The sequence below is a fragment of the Pteropus alecto genome, unplaced genomic scaffold (assembly GCF_000325575.1).
Source record: "Pteropus alecto unplaced genomic scaffold, ASM32557v1 scaffold385, whole genome shotgun sequence".
Classification (NCBI taxonomy): domain Eukaryota; kingdom Metazoa; phylum Chordata; class Mammalia; order Chiroptera; family Pteropodidae; genus Pteropus; species Pteropus alecto.
In genome coordinates, this window is record NW_006436543.1 from 735108 (window position 1) to 762822 (window position 27715).

The 27715-nt window shown below is 40.1% G+C and overlaps 1 protein-coding gene and 1 pseudogene across 1 annotated transcript in view; both read right to left on the reverse strand.

Moving 5' to 3' along the window:
* The window catches only part of EXPH5 (exophilin 5), a 70740-nt gene extending 47792 nt beyond the window's left edge, over positions 1-22948 (reverse strand). The window contains exon 1 of the mRNA XM_006913433.1: positions 22830-22948. Within this exon, the coding sequence (XP_006913495.1) occupies positions 22830-22948 (119 nt within the window). The remainder of the gene's footprint in view (positions 1-22829) is intronic.
* Positions 22949-26739: 3791 nt separating this feature from the next.
* On the reverse strand, positions 26740-27594 carry LOC107195790 (annotated as a pseudogene).
* Positions 27595-27715: the final 121 nt, after the last annotated feature.

Consider the following 27715-nt stretch of genomic DNA (forward strand, 5'->3'; position numbering starts at 1 on the left):
GAGGAAAGAGCTCCATGAAACCCCAGTAGGCAGGGACTACAACCTTTCTCACCAGGAAGCAGATTTGGAAGAAGAGATCTCCCATCCCTCAACATTCATGCCAATAATAAGGGGGTTTATGGCTCTTAGAAAAGAGTTAGACAGGAGAGTTAGGGGGTTTCAGGTCTGCCTGCAAAGACACTGAGATCATCCTATCCTAGAAAGGGTCCGCCCTAATGCGCCCACAATTAAGAAAGCCAGAAGGCATTTTTAGGCTAAAAGTAACTTCCACAAAGGAACAAGCAGAGAATTAGGTACTGGTTTAAGCTAGTCACTGAAACCTGTGCAATGAAAACCCCAAGACCTTCGACCCACCTGAGCTTCATTATACCATCATTATAATATGATGCATATTCCTAGAAGTTCATTAATATCATTATAACTGATTGAATTCTGGGATTGAACATGCGCAGAAAGCAAACAATGAATCAGTGAGTCCTGTCAATCTTAATTGTCAATCAAGGAAACCCACCCAACTAAGAAAAGTAACCACCCACAGCAAATAGGATAAAAAACCCAAAGGCTTTGTTATCAGGTCTTTTGAACCACTTTTCTCTTGCTCAGGCCCACTTCCATGTCTGGAAGGGTACTTTCCCTTCTAATAAAGCTTTTCTTCTCTGCTGTATTTTGGTGTCTTGCTCAATTCTTTGTTCGAGACATCAAGAACCTGGACAATGCACCGGGAGAGGACCCTACCCTCCAGTAACAGAACCAGCTCAAAATGGCCCTATCCTGTTTAACAAGATACTGAGTTGCTTTTCAGTGACAACAGACCAAAAATGCAAATCATGCAGCCGAAGCATGCACAGGAGAGAATTCTGGCCTCCAGCTGCACCTGGAACTAAAGTCTTATACACATACCTCTCCTCACCTCCACCCCCCAACATACACGCATGGAGCCAAAGGACTAGGACGTAACCTGAACTTGAACACCAAAATCCTTTCATAGAAGTGAAGGGTCTGCTGTCCTGCAAAATCCAGTGATGACACTCCTTACCATGAGTGGCCAAGTTCCACATCCTCTAATTAAAACTTGCCCCAACAACACTTCCACAAATGTGTTCCCCCAAACTCCTTAAAAACCCTTAACCTAGTCCAGCAAGCAAGATGAATATGAGGCACTGTTAGGTCTCCTATCTTCTCAGTTGGAATCTTCTTGATCAGTAAATCTTTTCTTATTCCAAACTCTGACGTTTTTAGTTTTGGGCACACAAACTCCGGTTCCGTAACAGTAGAAGTAAACATACTGAGTTTAAAGCCCCATTAGGGCAAAGTCTGAATCCACCACTGTTTTTCACTAGTGATGCTCATTCCCCAGTGAATGATTCAGTGATTTGGACAGTAGATACAGGGTGTATATGGGAGGAGGGGTGAAGGCCATCACAGGCAGAGAGAGTAATTTGAGCAAAGAAAGTGAAGTAGGAGAGTGAATAACTTGAACGTGGTTTTGTTTTGAGTGAAGCAGCATTTGCAACTCCAAAATATACACTTTTGGGGGATATTGATTGTTTTAAGCTGTTTATTTTTAAGAAACGAAACTCAGGAAAAACCTTTGACCTTTCCTTTAACTACCAAAAAGAATTTAGAAAGAGGACCTGCTTCAGGAAGGGGTCTATCATTGTAGATAACTAGTTTAATATGAATTAGTGTGTGATAGGGAGGAATCTAGCAAGGCCCCTTTGAGCAAAGTCCTCTCAGTGTCCCACTGTTAAAGATGGCCCAGAAAACATTTACCAAACATTTGCCTTTCATCTCCCTGTGAATTGCCTTCCTGCCCTTTGAAGTCACAAACCACAGCCTCCCCCTTCCTCTTAGCTCTTGGCAAATAAGCTCAATTGCCGATTTGTCCTCTGGTTCCACATTCTTATTCTTATATATATTACATATATACATATGTAATAATTTGGTTATTTTCCCCTGCTAATCTGTCCCATGTCAATTTAATTATTAGACTAGCCAGAACTTATAGAGGGAAAATTATTTTTCCTCCCCCACAGCTTGTTTTTGTTTTGTTTAAGTGGTCACAGTGTTAGGTAGCTAGTCAGACATAAGCGATAAGGAGGAACAAAGGAATAGGGGCCCAACCCAGAGATCACCCAAAGAACACCCTATTGGTAGTGAGAGAACCCCTCCTGCATCCCCAGAGACGAAAGACAGGAGAGTCATAGTCTTAGCTGGCCTAATCTGGCTACAGATGCCTGCGCAGAAGGTACTACTCTAATTTGCCCACAATTTAAGCTTCATTATAATACTATATTTAAGCCTTGAAGTTTATGAATCTAATTATAACAGACTGAATTCTGGGTAAGTACATGCACACTGGGCAGTGTTATGTAACTGCCAAGTGTCAATCAAAATGACCTCACTTGCCAATCGCCTAGAAATGCCTATGGAACCATCACGGCCCAAATACAATGCAGACATTCCCACTTCTGGGCCTCTTTTTGTCCCTTTTTGTGTTTGTTGTTGTGGTGGTTGTTATTACAATGCTACATAACAGCTCTTCACTGAAACCATGTACTTCCTTGGAGCGTGCTTTGTCTTTCTAAAATATACTTTTAATAAATCTTTTCGAAATCTTACTGACCTGTGATTCTTCGCTATGTCAATGAGGAAGAATGGAGGGAAAATGCTAACTACACTCCTGTGCAGTTATGCCTCTCCAACCCCTTGCTGCTGGGGCAATCCCAGTGGTAGCAACAGGATGTTTTTATTTGATGGCCTTGCATCAAGAAAAGCTGTCTAAATTTACTCATGGAGGTCAACCATTATCATTATTAATATTTTCATTGCTGTCTTGTATCGTTGGGCTATAAATAAGAATTCCTAAAACTCTGAAATTCTCTCAATTCTTTGGTAGATACAGACAGAACATTGGAGGAGAAGTCTCAGTGTTAAGACCATGCAAGTCTTCTGGAGGCTTCTTATGCTCTCACGTAAAGAACAGAACTTGGAGGGGAAGCTAAAGATTTCTTTTTGTGGCCTTATGCCTATAACTCACACAAACACCAACACACTTGTCAATTGCTCTCTGATTCAGCAGATTCAATTAAAAGTCCGAGACTTGAAAAGGTGCCACATAACCCTTTAACACACAGTTAACTTCTATTTTATCTGAAATGATTTTGTGCTGCTCTGCTATTTATCATTTACAGAATAAAAAAAAGAAAACAGTTAATCTAACTCTCATTTTCTACGTGTAAGGTTGTTAAAAATTAGTAAACATTTAATAGAAGTTAGAGAAGGTGAACGGATCCCTGGGGGGAGGGGAGGAATTCAGGTGTGGTGGAATGCTCTAGCAAGCCAGCAGTTACCCACTCTTTTTCTAAGGACTTTAGTTCCCAGTATTGACATAAATCACCTTTCTGAATTGAAGATTTACATATTCCAAGCACTCATTAAAGCTCAGTGTTATGTAGAATTGGTTCAATGGAAGTGTTAACCAGCCATAATTGCAAGTCATCCTCCCCTTATCCACCTTTCACTTATTTACATCTAATTACTCTTCAAGTCCAGCCTCTTTATGAAGGCTTTCCTAATAATTTCAGCTCACATTCCATCTTTCTCTCACACCAAAAAACTACTATCAGTGCCGCCCATTAGGCACATAGTCATGTGCAGCCTTATAATATTACTTAAATTTTCATGCCCTGTCCACCCAAATGGATTATCAATTTCTTGAGTTCTACACTTTGCATTTACCATAGTAGATTACAAAGCCCATACAAATAGTAAGTCCTCAAAGTATTTGTCAAGTATCTGTTATTTTAATAAAAATGAAAATATCACAAATCTTGATCCCCCAAAGATGTTGGTATTTATTTCAATAAACTCTCATCATGATAAACTTGTTAAGGGGTATCTTTTTCCTTTATCATTGTGCCCACTGGCGATACAGCCTTGCTGCTTCGAACCCATTATATTTAAGCAAATTGTGGAATACCAGGGCTAAATGATTTGCCAGGGGCTTCAGCCTGGTGCCCAGCAGCTTACCTGGTGGGTGCACGGTAGCACGAGGTAGAATGATGGTTTCCTCTCTCCTGAGTGACTCTGGACAAACTTCAAAACCAAGGTCACCAGTGCCCTAGGCTAGTAGGCAGGGCACTGAAGACAAAGAATCCCCAGCTTGCTGAAGAGAAAATACACTTCTGCTGACCCCTGAACAAAGAGGAGGATGCTGCTGAAAAGCCCGTTTGCTGCTACTTTGCAGAAGTAAACCACCACTGGAAATGAAATGTCTTTTTTTTTTTTTTTTGCAGGAGAAAAGGGTGTTTCAATAATTAGTTGGTCTTAATTATTTTTGCTTAAGAGTAGGAAAGGTATAAAGCTCCCGACAGAATTCAAAGCTGAAAGAGAGAAAATGAAACCGGCTGCATCTGGCTGGCTGGGCACCTGCTGTCTGGCAGGCTGTTCACCTCAGCTTGCCCAGGTGGTGTCCCTGTGGGCCAATCGGTCCCTCCGCTACTGTCAGGTGGCTGCTTGCGGCTTCTCCCCAGAAGTCCTTTACCAGGCCATCTGGAGCTGGGAAACATGTTTCAATCCCTTGCCAGAATTCTGCTTTGAAATCTGCCCACTTCTCACTTCACTCTCAATCCTGGTCATAGACCTAAAACTTGACCTTAACTGCCAAGAAATAACATTCATAAAGAGACAATATATCTAAATGTTTAAAAGTTGATAGGAATTGATATCCTTTACTATTCAGAAATATTACCTAACCCTGGACCCACAAAGTGCACAGTCCACTTGACTCCACGTTTCAGTGTAAACAGTAGGTCAAGTGCCAAAAATTCATCAAAGCCAGAACCTGAATTTATATGAACACTCCTTTTTCCCTACTCCTCCAGCCAATTAGCCACCTAGTCCTACTAATTCAACTTTCCATATATTTCTTGAATTCCTCCCCTTCTTTTTATCTCTAGTCAAGGTCCCTAAACATATCTTTCTTCAAATCCAGGCTTCGCCCTTTACCCAGAGCTATCTACCTAAGAAGCAAATTTGATGTTGTCACTCCTTGCTCTAAGCATTTCAATGACTCCTTTTCGCCCCCAGTTTGTATCTAGATCTCTTGTCAGTCACTGTCTTTCACTTTGCATTGTGGCGATATCCCCTGCTGATGGTGCCTGCAGCTTCACCATCGTCTTTCACATGTTTGTGCCTTACTAATACTATTCACCCCATTTGGCGTGCCCTTCCAATCCTTATTCACCCCACACCTCCTTCAAGACTTAATTAAGGCATTACCCCCTCCAGCAATTCTTCCCTGAGACCTCATATGACCTCTGTGTCCCTGTGTGTAACTATCTTATCATCTGCTACAGTATAGTGACTATATTGTTTTTAAATCAATCTCCCTCACTACATTGAGAGATTATAGAGAGCATTTTTGTATCTCTGGTGCTAGGTTCATAGTAGGATTTGAATATAGCTGCTAAATAAATGAGTTTTCGATGCTTAAAAGAAATGTTGTTGAATCATGATACGGGGCGCAGGGTGGGGGGAAGGGGGGAAGGCTGTCCTATGGGGCTTTCACTCTAGAGAGGAACACACACATGTACCCAGACCTCTGACCCCTGATGCTGTGAGGAGGGTCCTGAGGCAGTGACTGTCCAAAGACAATTGTCTTAATGCTGCAAATGGAGGAGCTTGTCATATCTGGCAGCTCCATGAGTAAGAGGTAAAATTGCAATGCTGCTCTCAACACTTAATTTGGACGGTTGACTGATGACTACTTGCCTCCCAGGAAGGAAGGCAGATCCAAGCCAAAGGCATAGCATGGGACTCGGCTTACTTCTCCAAGAAACCCAAGCCTTTGAAGGTGTATAAAGTGCTTATAGCACCTCAGAGATGAGCTGAGAATAGAAAAGCATTTTAATCACTTTACTGATAAAACTATAATTATTGATTTGGAGTACTATTTGGAAATTGTGGCATTTATACCCTTGTTAGTTGGTTTTTAGGTACAGGCAAATTGTTTATAATAAATATTTTACATTTATGTATCATTTTGTTCCTGTGATCTCCCTTTCCTTAAGGATCTGAGAGGCCCAGAACAAAGTGTTAAGTTGACACATGGGGAAAGTGAAAAAAAGCTGGGGAAGAAACTGGAGCCGGAGCTCAGTAAAAGTTGGTGTGCAAAGTGCTAGGTAGAACTAGGCAAGGGTGGGTCCAGTGTAGCTTTGAAGGTGGAGATAGCACCCTGGAGGGAATATGTTACTCATAAACCTTTTAAAGAGTTTTGCCTGGATGGCAGTGGCAAAGCGATTAAACAGCTGAGGACAGACATGACCTAATTTATTGGCCTTTCTAGTATCTTCGGTGGAGCCGGAGCTATAGCCTAAACTACAACTAAGAATGCGTTTTGGTGGGGTGCTGGGTGGGGATTTGCTGACACTAAGGGAGAAACTGATGTCTTTAAGAAGGAAGAGGCACCAGCGAGTAGACCAGATTGAGCAGACAGTTGGCCAGAGCCTCCCTTACATAGTCCCCCATGGGGAAGGACATTGTCAGAAATCCCCTGATGAGCTGAGCCCCAGTGCCGTTTCTACTCTGAGGAATGAAGCACCAATACCCACTATTTAGGGAACAACTTTCAGTAAGCAGAGTTCTCATTTGGCCTTTGGTGATTCAGAAGGGGAGTTGTGAAACGCAAGCTCAAGTGCAAACATAGTAGTTCAGCCAGCAACTTAGACCTACCCTCAAATACATGCCGTCCAACAAATCATTTTAATATACCTAACCAGAATCTGGAAGAAAGGAAGAGAACCACACATAAAATACATGATGGCAATTGTTAAAATAGGCCATAAAAATTTCTGCAGTTTAAAAGCCTGAAAATGAAACAAACAAACACATGTGTTGCCATCTGGGCTCTGATACAATTTAAATAAAAATACCGGCTGTTTAGGGGATTTAATTAAAACCCACAAGATTTTCCTCAGGCCAGCCATCTAGGAACCTCCAAGGATTCTGTGTGCAGGGCTCCTCAGCCCCAGGATCACTGCTATCTGTATCACCGCAGCACAAACGGGATACTCAATGCGGGCTGAGGAGCAGCGAGCCCTCCGGCAATGGGGTGAGTTCCTGTCATGAAGCTCTGTTACATGGACAGCGCTCGAGTCTGAGATATTGAGCTCGCCTGGTGTGGCTGTACGGGTGAGGCTAATGTAGGTCATGGAGGGCCTCAGTCTGACCCCCACACTGCTGCTGCTATGATCACTCTCACATGTTCTTTTAATTGCTCTTTAACTCCCTGGAAGCTAAGGTATTAACTTCCCTTTGAACCTACACGTTTCCACACATCACCATTGCCCCATATCTGGATCGCTTCACCTGTAGAGCCACAGGATATGCTGTACAAGTGCCACAGAGGACAGCTGGAGTCCTAGGTTCTAGTCCCGCATCCACCCCTGGGTGCTACTATGGTCTTGAGACTCTGAGAAAAGAGAACGATAAGGATAAGATCTCATCTGGAAAAAAATGAGGATAATAGTATCTGCTCTTTAAGGACATTTGAGGAATCAAGTGAACATGATAGGCATATTTTTAAGTATTACATATATTTAAGAAGTCACCAGTCAAATATTCCTGAATAATTACAAAATCAGCAGAGAGAGATGTCTAATTCCTCTTTCTTTTGGACAATTGGTACTGAAACCAGGTGGCTTTACCCTTTCAGAAACTCTTTGGGCTTCCATGTTCCTTCTTAAGCCATTTCCTGTTTTCTCATATCAAACATAACCACCAACAGCTAATGTGAAGAACTGGAGATGGGTTCAAGAAAGTGAGTTCACAAGGCCAGGGTCTAATCAGCTTGTAGACATTACAGCAGTTGTGTTTATGTGAAACCCACACTTAACGGGCAGTAAACAAAATAAAAACAACAAAAAGTAAAAAGCAAATCTTCCAGTTGCCAGACAGCTTCGGGGGCAGAGGGTCCTTTTGATCCTGCTAAGCAATTTTAAAGTAGAAAAGTACTAGAAACAAGGTTTGCATTTGCATTAGGCACAGCCCTCTTTTTCTGTTTGTTTGGTTTTATTTTATTTTTTTAAAATTTATTTTAATTAGTTTCAAGTACACAATACGTTGGTTAGACATCTATATAGTTCATAAAACGATCCCTGTGACCATCCATCAGCTACTAATTTGTACTTTTTTAAACCTTCACCCCATTTGCCCAGCCCCGTCTCCTCTGTCCATCACCAAATTTTCCACTACATTTGTGAGTCTGTTTTTGATTAGTTTGTTCTTTTTATTATTTAGATTCTGCATATAAGTGAAATCATATACTGTTTATCTTTCTCTGTCTGACTTAAATACCTTCTAGGTTCATCAAAGCAATATCTTTTTCCATCCCCTTCCTTTTAGTCTGTGTATGTCTTTTAATCTTTTAGTCTGTGTGAGTCTCTTATAGGCAACATGTAGGGGTCTTGTTTTCTTTCCATTCATCCACTCTATCTTTTGGTTGGAACACTTAATTCTTTTCCATTTGAGGTATTTATTGATAAGAATGTAGTTGTTACCATTCTTTATTCCTGTTTTTGATACATGTTTTTCTTCTTAAAGTAGTTCCTCCAACATTTCTTGTAATACTGGCTTGGTGGTGATAAATTCCTTTAGCTAGCTTATTTTTGTCTGGGAAGCTCTTTATCTGTCCTTCAACTCTAAATGATAGCTTTGCTGGATAAATTATTCTTGGTTGTAGATCCTGGGTCTTCATCCTGTCAAATATTTTGTGCTAAGCCCTTCTGTCCTGCATAGTTTCTGTTGAGAAATCAGCTACCAGCTTATGGGTTTTCCTTTATAAGTAACTATCTGTTTTTCTCTTGCTGCTTTTAATATTCTATCTTTGTATTTAAATTTTGGCATTTTAATTATGATGTGTCTTGGTGTGGGCCTCTTTGGATCCCTGATTTTTGGGATTCTCTGAGCTTCCTGGGGTTTTATGTCCATTTCCTTCACCAGGTTAGGGAAGTTTTCCATCATTGCTTCTTCAAACAGCTGTTCAACATCTTGATTTTCTTCAGTTACACTAATCAAATGAATATTTTGACCCTTAATAGTGTCCACTAAGTCTTGGCATCTTATCTCTTGCCATTCTGATTGTATGTCCTTGGCATTCCCATCCTCTAGACAGGGCATTTGATCCTTTTCTTTATTCACTTGATTTATTCCTTTGTTTATTCCATTTAATACATTTCTCATCACAGATAATGTGCTTTTCATTTCAGACTGGTTCTCTTTTATAATTTCCATTTCCTTTTTTATGTTTTTTTCTTTTTATCTCTTTGTTGATTTTATCTACGCGTCCCAAAAGTTCATTGAGCATCTTTATAACCAGTGTTTTGAACTGTGCGTCTGTTAGATTACTTGACTCCATTATATCTAGATCTCTGTTTTGTTCTCTCATATGGTTTCTGCTTCTTTGTCTTCTCATTTTGGCTGCCTTTCCACATCTGTTTCTATGAAGTAAGCAAAGCTCCTAAGTCTTCTGGTCTTATTAGTGTGGATTTGTGAAGTAGGTATCCAGTGGCATAGTCTTGAGACGGGTTCAGCTTCAGGACAAACTTAGCCCACGCCTCTAACCCTCCAGGGCCACCTGTTAAGATTCAGCAAGCAATCCACAGATGCTGTGCTTATAGTTGCCTCAAAAGGCCACACCAGAAACTGAGGCCAGCTGTCTCCAGTGTGAGTCTAGATGCTGCTCAGCAAGGAGCACCTGACCTGCAGAGGATACATCTGGATGTTGAGGTAGGCGGGGTTTCAGGGAATCCTATGGGCGGAGCGACCTCTGTTATCCAGTTTGATGACGTCACGGCTATGGCGGTGCTGTGTCTGGCACACTGGTATGGAAGGCTCATCAGGGAACAATAAATACTGCCGGCACTTCTGTATAGAGTGAACCTTGCCTCCGCCCTCATTCAGACACTGTCTCCCTATAAGTCTCCGGTGCCCCCTGCACGCAGCTGAATCAGTACAGGAGTTCAGCGCGAGCAGGTCCGTCACTGGGAAATTCTGCTCATGGACATGGCCCCTTTAAGAGGCTGCTGCAGCCTTCATCTCACTCAGCCGCTGGAGACAGGGCAGCCCCACATCTTTGCCCTGTTGTACTTTTTGCCATTGCAGGGTGCTTTCTTGGATTTCTCCCTAGCTGTATGGCTTGTTCTTCTAGATCCCAGGCGATTTTTCCTTGCTTCTGCTCCTTGTTTCCATCACAACTTTGATTTGGTTGCCAGAGGGATGAACAGAGCCTCTATCATCTATGCCATTATTTTTTTCCTCTCTCAGGCACAGCCCTCCTGATTGTTCTTTGCTAAAACTATAGGCTTTACCCTCCCAAACTGCATTGTTTCCTGAGAAATCAACAGTCCTTCAACTTGTGCAAAGGTGTGGAGTGTAGGAAAGATGTGACAGGTGAAGTCAGTGCCCAATGCCCAGGCAGCCAGGATGGGGTCCCTCATAGCACATTAGAGTTATCTGGGAGCTTATAAAAAATACCCATGCCCAACCTGATCTCAAATCAATTAAGCCAGAATGTACAGGTGGGGCCTGGCATTGGTAATTTTGAGAGTTCTCCAGATAGTTGTCATTTCAGCTGGGGTTGGGAATCCCTCTCAGCAGAATCTGTGGACTTGTCATCACAGAAAGTGGGAAAATATACCAAATGCATCAGTGCATAAGTGGGCACAGAGAGAGAGGAAAAGCAGTGAAAGGTGACTCTCAGTACCTGCCATGCCAACATTATGTCACTTTTAGCTGAACTGGATGATCTATAGTCCCTCTTTAAAAAATCTGCCACTGACCTTTCTCCTAGGCAGGGTTAAGACTGGATGCCTGACTCTAGGGCAGCGCATCCACAGGGTGGCTAGGGATGCATCAGGTGACCTGGCATGGACAACCATGAGCATCAGAATCTGGATCTGATAATGTAGAATGAATCAGCCAGTTGAAGAATGCAGTAGCACAATGCAATGAGAGGCAATCAAAGGCATCCTGGGAGGATGATGGTGTGGACTGTGACATGCAAGCGAAGTAAGTAGCTGGTCCCTAAATCTTGGTTCCCCAAGTCCTTCAAATTCCATTTTCGGTCCATGTGCAGACTTTCTGCAAAGCCCTCTCTACCCGGTGTCCTGAGTAAGATTCTTCCTCACCACCCAAAGACCGTGAGTCACCTGAGCACGATGGAGACTGTGCAGAAGAATATCTAGAAAGATGAGGAGAAGCAGTAGTACAGAGAAGCAAGAACAGAACAGAGTAACTCCCCAAAGGTGCAGAAGCAAGAAATAAATTGCATAAGAGCACAAAATGTCCATGAACACAGTGTAGGATGATGGGAAGGAAAATTCATGAGACTTTTCTGACAGGGAAGAAAGGCCATAGCAATATAAGGCAGTGAGAAAATACAGAATATAAAGGAAGATAAAAAAGGACAACAGAGATGGGAAAGAAAAGAAGAGGACAAGAAACTGTCCTGCTGCTCTGCTCTGTGCTGCTAGGAGATGACCTCTTCAAGATGCATTTCTTAGGTTCTCACTACACATCAGCTGCTTTTAGCTGGCTTCAGCCAGGCACTGGCAGGAGAATGGAGGACGAGAAGGGAAAAGTCAGTGTTTCTTCTCTTCCCTCTGTCTCACATAGAACTTCTTGGCAGTGATTGTCTCTCCCACGCCTTCAAATCACCAGACAGGCCTGCCATGGTTCCAGTTTCTCTTAGGGGATCCTAGCCTGAGGGCTTGAATAAACACCACCTGCTCCCTTTTCCTCTCCAATCAGTGATGTGCAAAGCTGGCTTATACTTGCTCACAAGAGCAGGTTGTTAAACATTTAGAAATTTTGCAAGTTGCTGGTTAAACTGTTGCTAGCTTCAAGTTGGCCAGTGCTACAAATCAAGGCTCTTTTTCCAGGAGAGCGAGTACCAGCACACCACTGCCTCCAGGCTTTCTGCTGTTTCCAATCTCTAGTTACACTGTCCTGATTGGTTTCTCTGCCTCTTTTTATTCCCATGTCATCCATTCATTGCACTATATTGTTTTAAATAAGGAGTAGTTTCAGTTTTCCTGGTGGGACTCTGATTGACATGCAATGATCTCCAAAAGAGCTTTACCAGTTCCCCTGTGAATTATAAACATTAAATTCACAAGATGTGAGGTTTTTATTTTGCATGCTTGTTTGCCTAGTACTCCTGTTAATCGCTTATCCTTGTGATTAAGTAATTTTGAAAGCAAATTAATTTCATTAAAAGTTAAAAACTTATACGACTCAAACACGGTATTAGTTTCACTAGCAGAAGAACCAGATCTAAATGACGACCAGGCCACTTGAGGGAGATCTCAAGATGAATGGTCTACCCTCAGTTGGGTTTACTACCTGGCATAGAAAATGAGAAGAGGAAAGAAACTGAAACATGATTCATTAACTATGCACACTTCTATATGTATAACAATCACACTTCTCAGTACAAAAGCCTTTCTCTACAATTTCCCCTTTAGGCTTCAATGAAGCTGAAGTTGTAGCATTTGCTTATCAACTCTTTGTTGTTATTTGGTCATTTAACGGTCCTTTCTCTAAAAGGAATAATGATGTGCCTTAGAAGCAGATAGAAATAAATGGTATCAGGAAAATTTGCTAGCTATTTGGGAAAAAAAAATCAATTTATATAATTATCCAACTCATAGATAAAACATATATTGGATCAATTAAAAAGTTAAATATTTAAAAAGATTTTAAAAATTAGAGGTGAGTGTTGACCTAAACTCTAAGTAGGAAAACTTCGTAATCTTAAAAACAAAAAGAAAAAATTTAAAAACTTGGTATATTTTATTACATAAAAATGAAAAAAAAAAACAACAACAAAAAACCCCTTCTATTTTCAGTCTCTTAACTAGAATTTAAATGCAAACTAAAAACTGGGAAATGTATTTGTAATAAATAGGACAAAAGTCCATTTCCTTAATGTATAGAGAAACACAAATTATTAATCAATAAGAGAAAAATACACTGAGAATCTGTGTCAATGTTGCTTACCTTCTAGAATCCATTTTCCCCCCGGTCCCTCCTCCTCCTTTCTGATTTTGTTGTGGGCAGCATAGTGTTCATTCCCAGGGGATGGAACATGATTGGTCCAGGCCTAATATTTGAATTGCATTCCTTGACTTCCTAATTCCCTTGCAGCAAGGGAGTAGACTTAAGACTCGGTTCTGGTCAATGAGACATAAGGGGAAATCTACAGGGATGACATCTAGGAAAGCTATTACTTCAGTGATAAAGGGACAGATGCAGTTGGTTCCGCCCTATCCCTTTCTTCCTGCCTTGGGCATGGCTGTGATGTTTGGAGGCGTTGCAGACATCTCGCCCTGCAAATATACCACCCTGATATTCTAAACCACTAAACCAGCTTGCAGTTGCCTATTTCCAGATGTGCTGTTATGTCAGAAAAATTTATCCCCAATTTGTTAAAGCCATGGTTAGATCTGTTATTTGTGACAAGAGGTACTCCAAATACAAATCCTCAAATATAAATGAGCAAAGATATGAATAGACAATTCATAAATCATGAAATGTAAATGAATAGTAAACATGAAAAAGTTCATGTTCATTATAATCACAGTGTTAGAAATTAAATTAAGTATAAGAATCTTTTCTCTGTCTACAAAATTAGCAAAGATTTTTAAAACACAGTAACACCATCAAGTGTTGAGAAGGTTATGGTAAAATAGAAGGCCTCCCTCACTGCCAGTCAAGGTGCAATTTGTTAGAACATTTTTGGAAAGCAATTTGATAACATGTAACAAGAAACAGCTTGACAATTCCCAAAAAGTTAAACACAGAATTATCAAATGTCACAATAATTCCACCCAAGAGTTGAGAACAGGTACTCAAATCATTATAGATAAATGTTCATAGCATCACTATTCACAAAAGCCAAAAGATGGAAACAACCCAAATAATCATCCACAGAAGTATGGATAGACAAATTGTGGTATATACATACAATGGAATATTACTTAGTCATAAAAAGAAACAAAGTACAGATCCATGCTACAAGATGAATAAATCTCAAAAACCTAATGCTAAATAAAGCAGACACAAAAGGTTATATATTGTATGATTCCATTTATATGAGACATCCAGAATAGGTAAATCCATAGAGACAAAAAGCAGATTGGTGGTTACTAGCAACTGGGGAGAGGCAGGAATAGAGAGTCACTACTTAATGGGTTTCATTTTGGGGTGATGAAAACGTTTCTAGCTTTGTGCCCAATTATTTTAACATTGTTTGCCAAAAAGACTACTCTTCAATGAACTGCCTTCGCATCTTCGTGAAAATCAATTGGCTGTATTTTTGGGGGTCTATTTCTGGATTCTATTTGGTTCCATTATTCTATATATCTTTTTCTCCAAAAATACTATGCTACCTTGATTATTGTGGCCTTACAGTAAGTCTCAAAATCTAGTGTGATTCTTTCAATTTCATTCTTTTTCAAAATTATTGTCTATTCAGTTTAGTTTTTGTTCCATAAAAATTTTAAATTTAGATTTCTAACTGTTCATTTCCAGTATATGGAAACACAATAGATTTTTGTGTATCAATCTTGTATCCTACCACCTTGCTAAATTCATTTAGTAGTTCCAGGATTTTTTGGGGGGGATATAGATTTTGGGGGAGATTTTCTTTGTAGACAATCATATCATCTGCAAATAGGGACAGTTTTATTTTTTCTTTTCTGATATGTATGCTTTTTTCTTCTTTACCTTACCTAATACTTGCTAGGACCTGAAGTATGATGTCAAATGGGAGTGGTGAGATTGTACATCCTTGCCTTGTCCTTGATCTTAGGGAAAAAGCATTCAGTCTTTCACCATTAGTCATGATGTTGGCTATAAGCTATTTTGTAGATGCCTTTTTATCAGATTCTATTTCTTCTCTGCTGAGAGTTTTTATCATGAATGCATGTTTAATTTTGTCATATGCTTCTTCGGCATCAATTGAAATGATCACGTGTTTTTCTTTTTTAGACTGTCGATAGAATGGTTTACAGTAATTTATTTTAAAGTATTGAACCAGCTTTGCTCTTAAAGGTTAATTGTGTCTTCCAAAAAAATATATTGGAGTCCTAACCCTGAGTACCTAGAACATGACCTGATTTGGAGACAGCGTCTTTACAGAGGTAATCAAGTTACCATGAGGTCATAGGGTGGACTCTAATCTAGTATGACTAGTGTCCTTATAAAAAAAAAGGAAATTTTGGTCACAGAAACAGACACCCATACAGGAAGAATGCCATGTGAAGGCTGAATTATGCTGCCACAGCCAAGGAACTGCCAGATACTAGGAAAGAGGCCTGAAACAGATTCTTCCCAAGTGCCTTCAGAGGGAGCGCAGCCCTCCCTAAAACACAGAAAACAAATCGAGAAAACAGAGTGTGGTTACCAGGTTACTCCCTGCCATTCCAGCTCCCTTTCTCTTTCAACTGTTATTAAATGCATTGTTTTAAAGTTGAAACTAAGGCAAATTTGATATAAAACACCACAACCTTTCTTTGGAAAGTGAAGAGTTTGGTCACTGTAGCCTTTGTTTCCTCGTTCATCATTAGAAAGTCTAACGCATGAATTTTTATCATGAATGCATGTTTAATTTTGTCATATGCTTCTTCGGCATCAATTGAAATGATCACGTGTTTTTCTTTTTTAGACTGTCGATAGAATGGTTTACAGTAATTTATTTTAAAGTATTGAACCAGCCTTGCTCTTAAAGGTTAATTGTGTCCTCCGAAAAAGAGGAATAAGGAAGCTGGCTCCTGAGGTATCTAAGGTGATATTGTAAGTACAGCCTTTAAATAGGGCCATTGGCAATGCCAATAAGGAAACATTTCTGGGGAGAGTGAGGTATGCCTACGGCTCTCAAATATCAAGGCATGTGCAATAAAACTAACTGCAGAAAAACAGACTTGAATTGCTTCAGCAGGTCTCTTAACCAGCTGGTTCTTGGTTTTAAGACACAAGTGTGCTAACAGGAAGAAAACCATTTTCGGACTAACCTTAACTTAACCTTTTTTTATCCTTCAAGTGGTTTCTCCAGATCTTTTTTCTCTTAACTTTTTATTCCCTCACAGAAGTTAAGATCCATTTAATTAGCAAACAGTGTGTGAGGTTCTCCATCCTGAGACAATGCTTGACCACAAGGAACTCATAATTGATGTACAAAAACCAACTTAGCCACGAATGTATTAACATTACTAATGTATAAAACTAATAACTAATATATGTAGGGAAGAGGGCAGAGAAACATTCAGATATTTTTAAAACAAGTTATTTTAAAAGTCATGTATATGAAAGTAAAAAGACAAATATTTTGCACTTCTTTATTATCAAAAGGGATAGTCATCATTTAAGAAATAATCTATGACAATTGGAAGAAGCAAAATAATAGTAAAAGGATGAATCTGTTTAAACATCATGCCCAAGTGATAACCAATCATCTTAATAGTTTGAGTATATCCTTATAAAATGCATGTATGCTTTTTGAAACATAAATAGTTACCTACAGTTTTTCCTACATATGGCAAATACTACTAAATTCCCCCCAATATTCATTGCCCTGTTCCTTAGTAATAACATCCCCAGTTCTCAGCTGGGCACATGGCCACCTAGAATTGTATGTTCTCTATTTCATGGTCAGTGGAAATAAGAAGTTTTAAAGTGAAAAAATGTTAGTGCTGGTTCTATTACAAGCTAGATGAGCAATGTGAGTGTACTCACTTCAACTTCTTTGTACGTCATTGTAGGAGGCAGTACTGTACAGAGATTAGGGGCAGATGGAGTTCACAATCCAACACTTCCTAGCAGTATTATCTCAATCAAGTTACTCATCCTCCCCATACTTCCTCTGTAGCATGGAGATTTAAAAAAAAAAAATCTCTTAACTTATTAGGTTGTTGTGAATTAGATGAGATAATGCACATGGGGTTTAGCACAGAGCAATTGCTTAACAAATATTAGCTATTATTACTGTTGTTGTTATTAGCTTTGAAATAGAAAAATACCTGCTTTATCAGATTAGGATGAGGACAAAAACAAACATATGAAAGACGTTAAAAACTAAAAGAGTTATAATGTCACAAGGCTAAAAGTGACACTGCTCCCCAACCCAAGAAGATGTGTCTGTGAGAAAGATCTCCCCTTGGTTTAAAAGAATTGACTAAATTGGATATTATTGGAAAGTGCAGACACCTCAGAGATCCATGATGTTAATCTCATACCTTGTTATGATATCAGAACACTCAAGCCCCCAGGGTACTCCTGTGGTTTCCAGGCAGTTCCCATGGTTCCTTCCCCAGACCACATAGGGCTACTTGAGGATAAGCTACATATATACAGACACTTCATCTCATAGGATTTACCACCAATCAAAAACTTTCATAGATTGAAGCCATTTGGGGCAGAATCTATGTTTTATTCTTGGTTGTATCCTAAGGGCTAACATAGTTTCTGGCACATAAGATGCTCAATAAATAAGCATCTGATGTTTCTTAAAAGTCTGTCTCATAGCCAGAGGGAGATTTCATAGGCTGGCAGAGGAGGGAGCAGGCAGAAAGCCTAAGAGAGACAGGAGACTTGTGTATCTGGCTTTTAATCTCTGCAGAATGCTGCAGCTTCCACCAGCTACCAATCGCTTTGCCACTTTGATAAATATAGTACCCTCGAGGACTGCATCGCACCTCAAGGACACTGGTACAAATCGGTCAGAAACAACTAAGTTCTGGAAAACTTTCTTGGGTTGCAATCTTGCCATTGAGCAAAGATAGTTTAAATGTAGGCATGCCATTTTTCTACTTGATTATACCAGGTGCTGTAATATCTTATTCTTTATAAATTTTCTGCAAGAGGAAAAATGAACATTATTGATATTCCCTTCTGTGAGCTGACTAGTTGATATCTCTTGGTACTTTCCATTTCAGTTACATTTATGAAACAGGGATGGGTGGGGTGGGGGTGGCAGCGAGCGTGATAGGTAAGTAGTTGTGTTTTCCAAAGACTTGTAAAAAGACGCTTTTCAGAATCAGTAAACCATGATTCAAATTCTCAGCCATTTTTCTTCACTGTGGCTAGAATCACAAACTGTGCAAAGCCTGAGAAGTCATGCCCAAGTGAATACTTCCTGGAAAAATACTTTCCATAATCCAACAAGAAGTGAACTGTCAGATTGAAATTTAATTTCTACCTCTTTAACCAGCTCTCAGAGTATTTCAATGACACAGATCCCAGACTCACAGGATGGAATAAGATAAAGGTAACATAGAAGTTATAATGCGTTATGGGGTTCAAAGGAGGGAGAAATCTGTCTGGCTGGGCAGAGAGTGTTTGGGGATGAGAAGTTGAAACAAACTAAGAATCAGAAGTGAGAAAAGAAGGTAGAGACTACAGAAGCTTCTGACTCCAGCCAGTGCAGACCATTAATTCCTTCATCAAGTATTTACTAGAGGCCTATTACAGGCAGGCACCTTGCCTGTCTCTGGTGGCCCCTGTCCTGTAAGCCATGAAATCCTATATCCTTCCCCTTATCTGCCTTCCCAGAGCCTCCCAAAGTGGCATGTGCCCAGCATTCAAAAAAAACCCTGTTGTGTATCTTCTCCCCCAGGCCTGACTTTCCATCTTGGCAGTGTTGGGCTAGAGAGCAGGAGACAGGCCCTCCCAGCTGTAGGCAAGCCCATGCCTTTTGCAAACATTTACTGAATGTTTACTGTGTGCCGGAAGCTGCATCAGGCCCTAGAGATTCATCAGAAGCAGCACAGATTTTTGCCTATTTTCTTCCAGTTGTTGTGCACATGCACAGATGTCCTGAAGAAAGTGCAATAATAACATATGCACTGTTTTGTGTTCTACTTTTTCACAGAACAATGCCGAATATGTATCTCCCCATAGTTGTATCTGTAATAAGCTTGAGGTATCTACGCAACAACCAAGGTAGTCAGAAATATATAACTAAAATATCACGCTGAGTCAGATAAATGATCTCTTCATAATTGTCCTTTGTAATGACTGTGCTTTTATTGGATATTTAGATTTGAAATTTCCCACTAGTTTGCTATTATTATAGGTAATACTGCAATAAATATCTGAGAGTATATTTCTTGTTTTTCCTCCACTAAATTATTTCTTTAGGGAAAAATATGGTATAGTGGAAAGAACATAGGCTTTGTAGCCAGATAGATTTGGGTTCAAATTCTAGCTCTGCCACTTATGAGCTGTGTGACCTTAGGCAAGTTCCTTAACCTTGCTAAATTTGTGTCCCTTCTGTACAAAGTCATTAATAATACTCACTCCAGAGGGTGGTTGTGAAGATTATTCTATGCTGATGGGTGAAATAGTTTTGAGATCGATCTGGATTTGAATTCTGGCTCTGCTGCTTAACTTGGTCAAAATACTCTACCTTTTAAGTCGTTTCCTTCTTTGTAAAATGGAAATTAAAATGTATACCTTAATGACGTTATTGGGAGGATTAATTAAATAGATATAACATGTTTGGTGCTTAGTGTGCAATAAGGGACCAATAAATGTTAGCTGTTATTATTATCACAGTAATTACTATTATTATATGAAAAGGCAGCACTTAATCAATGTCAGTGCGGCCACCTTCTCCACCTCAGTCTCCTACTAATGAGAAATATCCAACAACTGGATGACTGGGTTAAGGGCAAGGCATATCTTTATAGGTATGGCCATATCGTTCACCGAAAAGACTGTATTCAATTTACAATGCCACTGACAATGTGCTAAATCCATTTCACTCCAACCGCCACAATTCTTCATGTTATTTTTAAAGGTGCAACATGGTATCTTGAGGTTACTTCAATTTTCAGTTATTACTTTGAGGGTGAACATTTTCCTGTATGTTTTGTTTACTGTTGGGATACCTTCTAGCATGAATGATTTATTTCTATCTTTTGCCTATTTATCAATTTGAATCTTGATGTTTTTCTTAAAAATTTGAATAAACTTTATCTATGAAAAACATTATAATATTTAACATAAATACTTTCCTAGTAAGCTGGAGCCTGATGAGGTCTAGTACTGATGAGGGGAGGTTGGGGCAAGTTCTTTGTGTTCAGGAGCATTTCTATGAGTAGGGCTCTTGTCTCCTGCATGTGAACTCAACTATTCTCATACCTTTAACATCCATCTCTGAACATCTATGGCTCGCATAACAGTTCTACTTCTGTTTCTAACTATAAAATAGTTCTAGTTCTGTTTCTAACTATAAAATATTTCTTCTTGGTTGTCTTATAGACACGTCAAGCCTAGCATACATATAACTCAACTCATCAGTTGTCCCCCAACCAGCAAACTTTCCAAACTTCCTTATTTGGTCTCTTATTGTTCTAGCCAAGAGATCTTGAGACTGTTTCTCAATATAGTAAAAAGACCTCCCAGAGTCTCAAATAATACTCTTGAATTATAAGTCATGTGTTCTGACTTTTGATCTGGAAAATATGATGATCAAGAAAATGAGCAGAAGAGGCAGCCAAGTTGACATGTTATCTCAGGCCTTTTCTGCATGCCAGTACCTGCTATTAAAACCAATGCATGTGAGTTGGTAAGCAGAACAATCCCATGGAGTCTGTTACCCAGTGACGAGGATTTGATAGTGGCATGTAGGAATTCACCAGGGAAAAGAAAGTACTAGAAATAATTGCCTTGAGCATTAGGTCCAAGTGTCTAGCTTCCTTAAATTATTTTTATATTTTAATGGTGACTTTTAAAAACCATTGGGGTAATTATTTTTGATAGTTAGTTTAATAGTTAATGGCATTGATTTTGTCTTAGCTTATGGCTTTTTCTGTTGATGTTCTAGTCAGAATATGAGCACCATGAAACCAAAAAATGTGTTTTAGTCTTCCTTCTAAAGCCTAGTGCATGGCCTTTGCCACCTATGTTTAGTTCCAGTTCCCCCTAAAGTCACCTGACTTGGTCACCAAAAGCTGCTGTAGAAGAAACACAAGGCAAGCATCAAGTCAACTATAAAAAGTCAAAATTCCCTTGAATGAAAACTAAAATAAATAGTATTACTATTTCTAAGACTGTAGTTCATGAGAAGCTACATTGATAACATTCTAAATGAAAACTTCCTTCCCTCTGTTATTTCCTGATTCTCCCCTCAATTTCCTCCAGTTTATACTGGATCACTTAAGAAGCCCCATCCTCTGCAGACAAGAAACCCTTCTAAGAACACACACTGAGAGCAACCACAGTTTCTTAGTCCTTTTGGAATATGTGTTGAAGACAAACTGCATGCAGTTCTAAAGTTCTCCTTTTCAAGGTTGGGTGTGCCTGTGTATAGTGTATGTACATATGTGTGGGTACGTGCATGTGGGTGTGTGGGGTGTGGACATATTGTGTTTATGAGGGCACACTTTTACACTGAGGAAATGATGGAGCCTATTTTTCTAAAGGCAGAGCACGATGGCGTGAAATACACATCCTCAAACTTCAAATATTTATTTCTCCTCAAAAGAGCCATATCTAATGGAGAAGAGAGAAGACAAAACTTTGAACTCAATGTATTCTAATTGCTTCTACAAAGAGCAACTAGGGTTTCCCTGTGTGAAGAGTATATTGGAAGGTTTTTGTTTTTTTTTTTTATTGGGGGTTGGGGGTTGAGAGGAGGCAATGAAATACTTGGAAGGAGGTGGAAACCTAAAATTCATAACACCTCCCCCCCACCCCCCTCACACACCAAAAATGTCACTCACAAATAAAATTGCTTTCCAAATTTCAATCGATGCCACACTTTTTGGTCTGAGAATGATGCTCTAAATTCCCTTCCACAATCAAATGGAGAAGTTTTTGGATGGTCTATTCCAGAATTGGTGAGAGAGCCCCTTTAATCAATTCCAAGACTTATATCCACTCTTCCTCAGCAGAAAAACTGGTTAATTTACATCCCAGGTAATAATCTCTTGATTTCATTCCCTGGTAACTAATTCCTCACCTACGACACTGCATTGTAAGGTCAAGGGTGAAATTCCGCAGCAACTTCCCCACAGCACCAGCAGCAATGAGACCCACCTGTTCTAGCCAACTCCGCGCATCCCAGCTCCAATTCTTGGGGTAGGGACCACTTCCCGCCATTGAGGAGCTAGCTCTTCAGGCCTCAATGAATGTCCACGTGGGGTGGAGTAAGGGGTCTTTGGGACCCAGGAAGAGTGTTTTGGGAGACGATGGACGGCCTGGAGGAGCTGTGTAAGCACGTGGGTGCGCACCGGCCAGGATTCCGCTCCACGCGACACCCTCACCTGCCCGCCTGGCTCACGCCCCGGGATTGCCCAGGAGGCGCCAGAGCACAGCAGAGCATGGTTGCACCGCCCCTGTTCCAGCCTGGAGGCCCCGCGGCCGATCCAGCCCAACTGCCCATCCCCCCCCCACCCCCGCCCCACTTCCTTCCCCTCCGCGGAAAGTGAGGCAGCGGCACCAGACCCACTCCAAGAGAAACGCACCAAAGAACCCGCCAGCCTGACGAGGGCAGGGGGCGCTCCCCACCCTGCGGGATCCGAGACTTGCAAGCGAGCCCTTCTGGGATGCTGTGTGTGGAAAGAGCACCAACCAAGCACCTCAACGTCCTTAAGAGAAAAACTCAGCGCAGATTTCCCCCTGTCCAGCTGCGCCCTGGACCGATGCTGCAAGTCCGGGATCCCAGACAGGTGCCCAGCGAAAGCTCGCGTCTCCCTCCGCGCACGCCTGGGCCACTGCTGGGCCCAGGCCTAAGGAAAAAGGGAAAGGATTTTGCTTTGTACCTGATCCTGTCCTTCTCTGCCCTCTGTAGTTCCTCATTTCTTTCCAAGACTTGAAGGATCTTCCTGGCTTCTTCGTCACTTAAGAAACTGAAATCAAACCCCTGAGGAACTTTCGTCATTTTCTCATTTCATTAAGTGTGTGAATTACACTTAAGCTCCTTGGTGCCTCCTGTTACGATGACATTTTTCAAGATATAGAAGACAAGTTTCAGGAACTTGATCCTATAGCCGATCACTCCGAACCTCTGAAAATCTAAAACCACAAACTTAGGTAACAGCCCACACCTACAAGGATCATTTTGACACCACCTTAAATGACAGGTTTCTCTCAACCTATCCAACCGAGATGCAAAATGAACGGCTAAAGGGAGAGAGGGGACCAATCACATTCCAAAGGGGCGGGCCCTTCCTCTCCCCTCCTCTTTCCCTCCCCCACTCCCTATTGGATTTCCTACATAATTCTGCTCTTGAGGCTGAAGCTTAAGTGTTGGCTCCCAAGTATTTGTTTTGGCTGTTGCTGTTTGCTTTCAGAACTCGAGCATGACTAGTAGGGAATGCAAAGGAAAGAGGTTCACGACTAATTCTCCTTTTCAATAAAGAGCCCATAGGACATAGAATTGCTCCAAGAGCCTTAAAATGTCTGAAGGTACTCTATTTGAAAGACCAGAAAGGGCCGAACTTATTACACAGCCTTCTGTGAGCAAACCAGGCCCAAGGGCTGAATTCAGTATATTTTTGGAAATGAATTCTTTGCCAAGCCCCCATCCCACAGACACTCCCATCCCATTGCCCCACAAAAGTCATTCTCAGACTTTAGAGGGAAAAAAGGCATAAAACTGTTTACGGTTATTTTTGGAGAAAGCCCTGGGGCAAAGAATATAGAAAGCACCTGTTTGTAGTTTTCTATAAGATTTGATACTCTTCTTAAGAAACTATTTCAAAGAAGTAATACAAGTGCCACTTTCAAATACCTAATCCTCTGACTAAAGCAAAGCATAATCCTATAAAAAACACAGAAATAGCTTTTCCTAGAAAGTATTCCAAGATATAATGGAAATTTCTAAATAAATACACATTTTTAAATTATCAAGCCTTTTCCAGAAAACATATTTCTTTTGGCATATTTCTTTTGGCATATTTCTTTTGGCCTCCCCCACAAAAATAACTTGGCCCCATTAGCTTTTCTGTCCCATAGCTTTAATTTGGTCACTTCTTATGTAGTGGTGTTATAACAAAAACATGATATCAAAAATGCCTATTTATTTTTTGGCTTCTGGATCCTCTACTCACTTTGATCATTATTTAAGACATGTCTAGGCAGGTAGCCATTCAAATAGCTTTCCGTGGGTGTCTGTTTGTTATGTCCATGAAGCAGGAACCAGTTCAGTTCACCAATGTGGTAGAATGCAGGTACTCCTTTATAAATAGTTTCTGTGTTAATGATGGTTTAGGAGAGTGTCTTGTATATAATGTCCATTTTTTCTACGCATTAGTGTGTTCATTTATTCAGCATGCATATAGAACTTCTTAATATGGGCACTATTAGGCTTTTACCCTGTTCCCCATGTATTAGTGAATTGATTTCAACTAACATATACTGGCGCCTACTATATGAAAGCATTGTACACTGTGAAGAAGATAGTCCTTGTCTTTAGGAAGTTTATAATACAATGGAGGAGTTAACACAAATGAAAAAATCACATTACAAAGAAGAATATAATAGCTATGATATAAAGATAGTTCTATTAGAGCATGAAAAGAAGGTAGTTCCAGCTGAGTGGATTAGGGAGAGGACAGAGTATTTGTGTTGCAACAGTGAAGATCTCACAGGAAGAAATGGAGGATGATGGGAGGAGATATGTGAGTCTATGCTAAGTAAGAGGAACAGTGCACTGAATAACAGAAGTAATCCCTCAGTTTCTTTGACTAATGGCCAAAGTGATCAAAATTGGAAACTAGAAATTTCAGAGGCATATTCAGAAATTGGTAAGTGATCTGTTTTGGCTAGAGTGTACATTCTCAATAGGGGCAATATTTCCCCCAATAGAGCAACAATTGGTTCTTGGAGGGTGAAAAGATCTTACTTTTAAATGTAAAGTACAGAATGTAACTAGATATATAGTACATAAACACATATACAATATATCTGTGGCATTACAATTTCGTGAGAAGAGTGATTAATCAAAAATCCTTAGAAGGCTCCTTAGAGGGGGACAATATTAAAAAAGAGATTGAGAAACACAGGGCTAGTACATAGGGCATATAGAGTAAATAAGGCTGAGACCTGGCTATGATTGCTATGCTAAAGAATCTGGACTCCATAACGTGAACAATGAGAATTCAGTACAGGTCTTGAGGATGACAATGATATAGTTGAAATGGAACAGTGGGAAGATTACTCTGGTCACAGTAAATAAAGAAGAGTAGAGTGAGGATGGTGGCAAGAACACCATTGTGTTGGAATGCAGAAGAAAGGGGAAAGAGGACCTGAACTAAAGTCGAAATAGAAAAGAAGGTTGGAGTCTAAAGATATTGGCTGGCTGGACTTGGTAACTCATTAGATATGAATGTTAAGAAAGAAGCAGTCACAAAGATGATGCAAGAGAAGTGTCTGATAGGAGAGTAATCTATGTGGTGAAAGGAGAAGCATTAGGTTTGTAAAAAGATCAGGAGTTTGGTTTTAAAACAAAGAGTTTAAGGACCTGCAATTTAGAGACACTCAGCAAAAATGAGAAAGGTGAGAATGGAAATTCCAGAAACAGGGATGGAGAAGTAGATTTGGAAGTCATCTGCTTAAAGATGATTGCTAAAACCCTGAGAAAAGATAAGATGGCCAGAGCAAAGGGTAGACAGAGAGCAGAGGCTGAGTTTAGACCCTTAGATGACCTCATCAGACATCAGCACCAAGGCATACTTCAGCCCTGGGTTGTGGCATAATAGGGCATCCAGTTGAGGAAGTTTCTGTGGAATTTATCCTTTTGAAGTAAAAATAATTCTCAAAGGGTTGTTTTATGGGCTTATTCAGCCAGCTCCGAGCAGCTATTTTCCACCTGAGTATCTGGTAACCCTGGCAACCTCCTGCCCCGCCTCCCAGCTAAAGAGATATTCATCAGTTTGGTTTTTAGTAGTAACAGCTGGATAGATAGCAATAATCTTTAGCAATCTCCTAGTCTCCTGTTTTCTTCTGTTGGCCAAATCCCCAGAAGAAGGCTTAGTTTTTTCTTCCCTGACGGTTTACCCAGTCAAGAAAAATGCCGATCACATACTTGCTTGGATGTCTGAATTTTTGTCACCTGAAGTCACATATGCCCCCAGTAGGCCATTGAAAATTCTTTCTGTAGACTGGGGATAATCTTTTCACAGAGATTATCTTCTCTTCCAACAGCAGGCTCTAGGGTGAGTTTGAGTGGTAGCTTTCAGTTAAACAAGCAAATACAAGTTGGCTTGAATGTAAGATTTTTGGTAACAGGTCTTTGTTAGTAAACAAGAGACGTAAACTCTGAGCAGGGAGTTTGCACAATTGTTTATTTCACTTTTTCACTATTCTGATAGTTCAGTGACTAGCTTTGCAAATCTAGATAGAAAACTCCCTTTTTTGGTTTCCCTGAGGCTTCAGTCCTGGATCCACAATTATGGAATAGATATTCCATGAAGAATAGCAGTTTAAACTCTCTTAGTTTTTGTTTGTTTATTTTCCTACAAAAACAAAGGTAGGAAAGATTATTATAAAATTGTTATAAGATGATTTTAAAAATTGACTGAGATGAGGAACATAAAGCAATTAACAAGGTCGATGCTGAGTAAATGGTACGTATTAATATTTGCACGCAGAGCAGCCTCCAATTTTAAAAGTAACATTTTCCTTTTTTCACGTAAAAGTTCTTAGTTTATTAATCCTCTCCTGAAAAATCTACTCAATCACCACAGATAAAATCACTGACAAATCTTTACTCCTTCTGTTGTCCGATATCCACCTCACTGCTAGACACTTCATTTTTTTTTTTTTGCCAGCACCAACATTGGCCTTTGCAGTCCCCCTAACTTTCTTCATTCTGTTCTTGCATTCCTATCACTATTTTCTTGAGATCTTTTTCTTCCCATAAAGGCCATGTCTTTCAAGTCTATGTTTGTGTTCATTTTCTTTACGTAATCCAAGGAATCATAAATCATGCCAAAGCTAATTGTCTTGCCACCACCAAAATGGGTTTTGAATCCAAATACAAAAATGACACCTGGTATGGTCTTGTACACTTCGGCTAGTTTTTCCTGAATTTCTGTCTTAGGTGCTGTTGCCTTTCCAAGGTGAAGGATGTTGATGACCATTTGTTTCTGTTAAAGTAGTCTATTGATCATGAACTTCTTGGTCTGAATAGTTACCGTGTCCTTTATGATGAAAGCCAAACCTCAAGCAGCCAGGAAGGAAAAGGAAAAAGTACTACAAAAGTACTACCTATTTATTGGGGTTTGGGGAAAACTGAAAAATAAAACAGAAGCTCTAACCGATGGAGATCAAAATCTCGGCTTTACTACTGATAAGTTAATTGAAGAATGTGCCTTAGTTCTATAGCCAAATGGGCTCACTATACCACCCCTAGCAAATCAATAACTTGGCGCAGATCACCAGAATACAATTTGGATCGGGGGCACAGATATTATTGGTGATAGGAAGGTGGTAGGGAGAATGCCTATGATATGCTTCAAGCTTTCTAATTGTTAGTCCCACTCAGTCAAAAACATGAATCAAGGAATTTCATACCTTTACCATCCTTCAATCAGATGATTTATTCCTCCATCTACCCTGAGAAGGAGTAAGCAAAGATCAGGTGGAAGGGCTGGGAAGTTACTCTAGTCATGGGAATCCCCTCATAGAGAAGTGAGGGAATGGT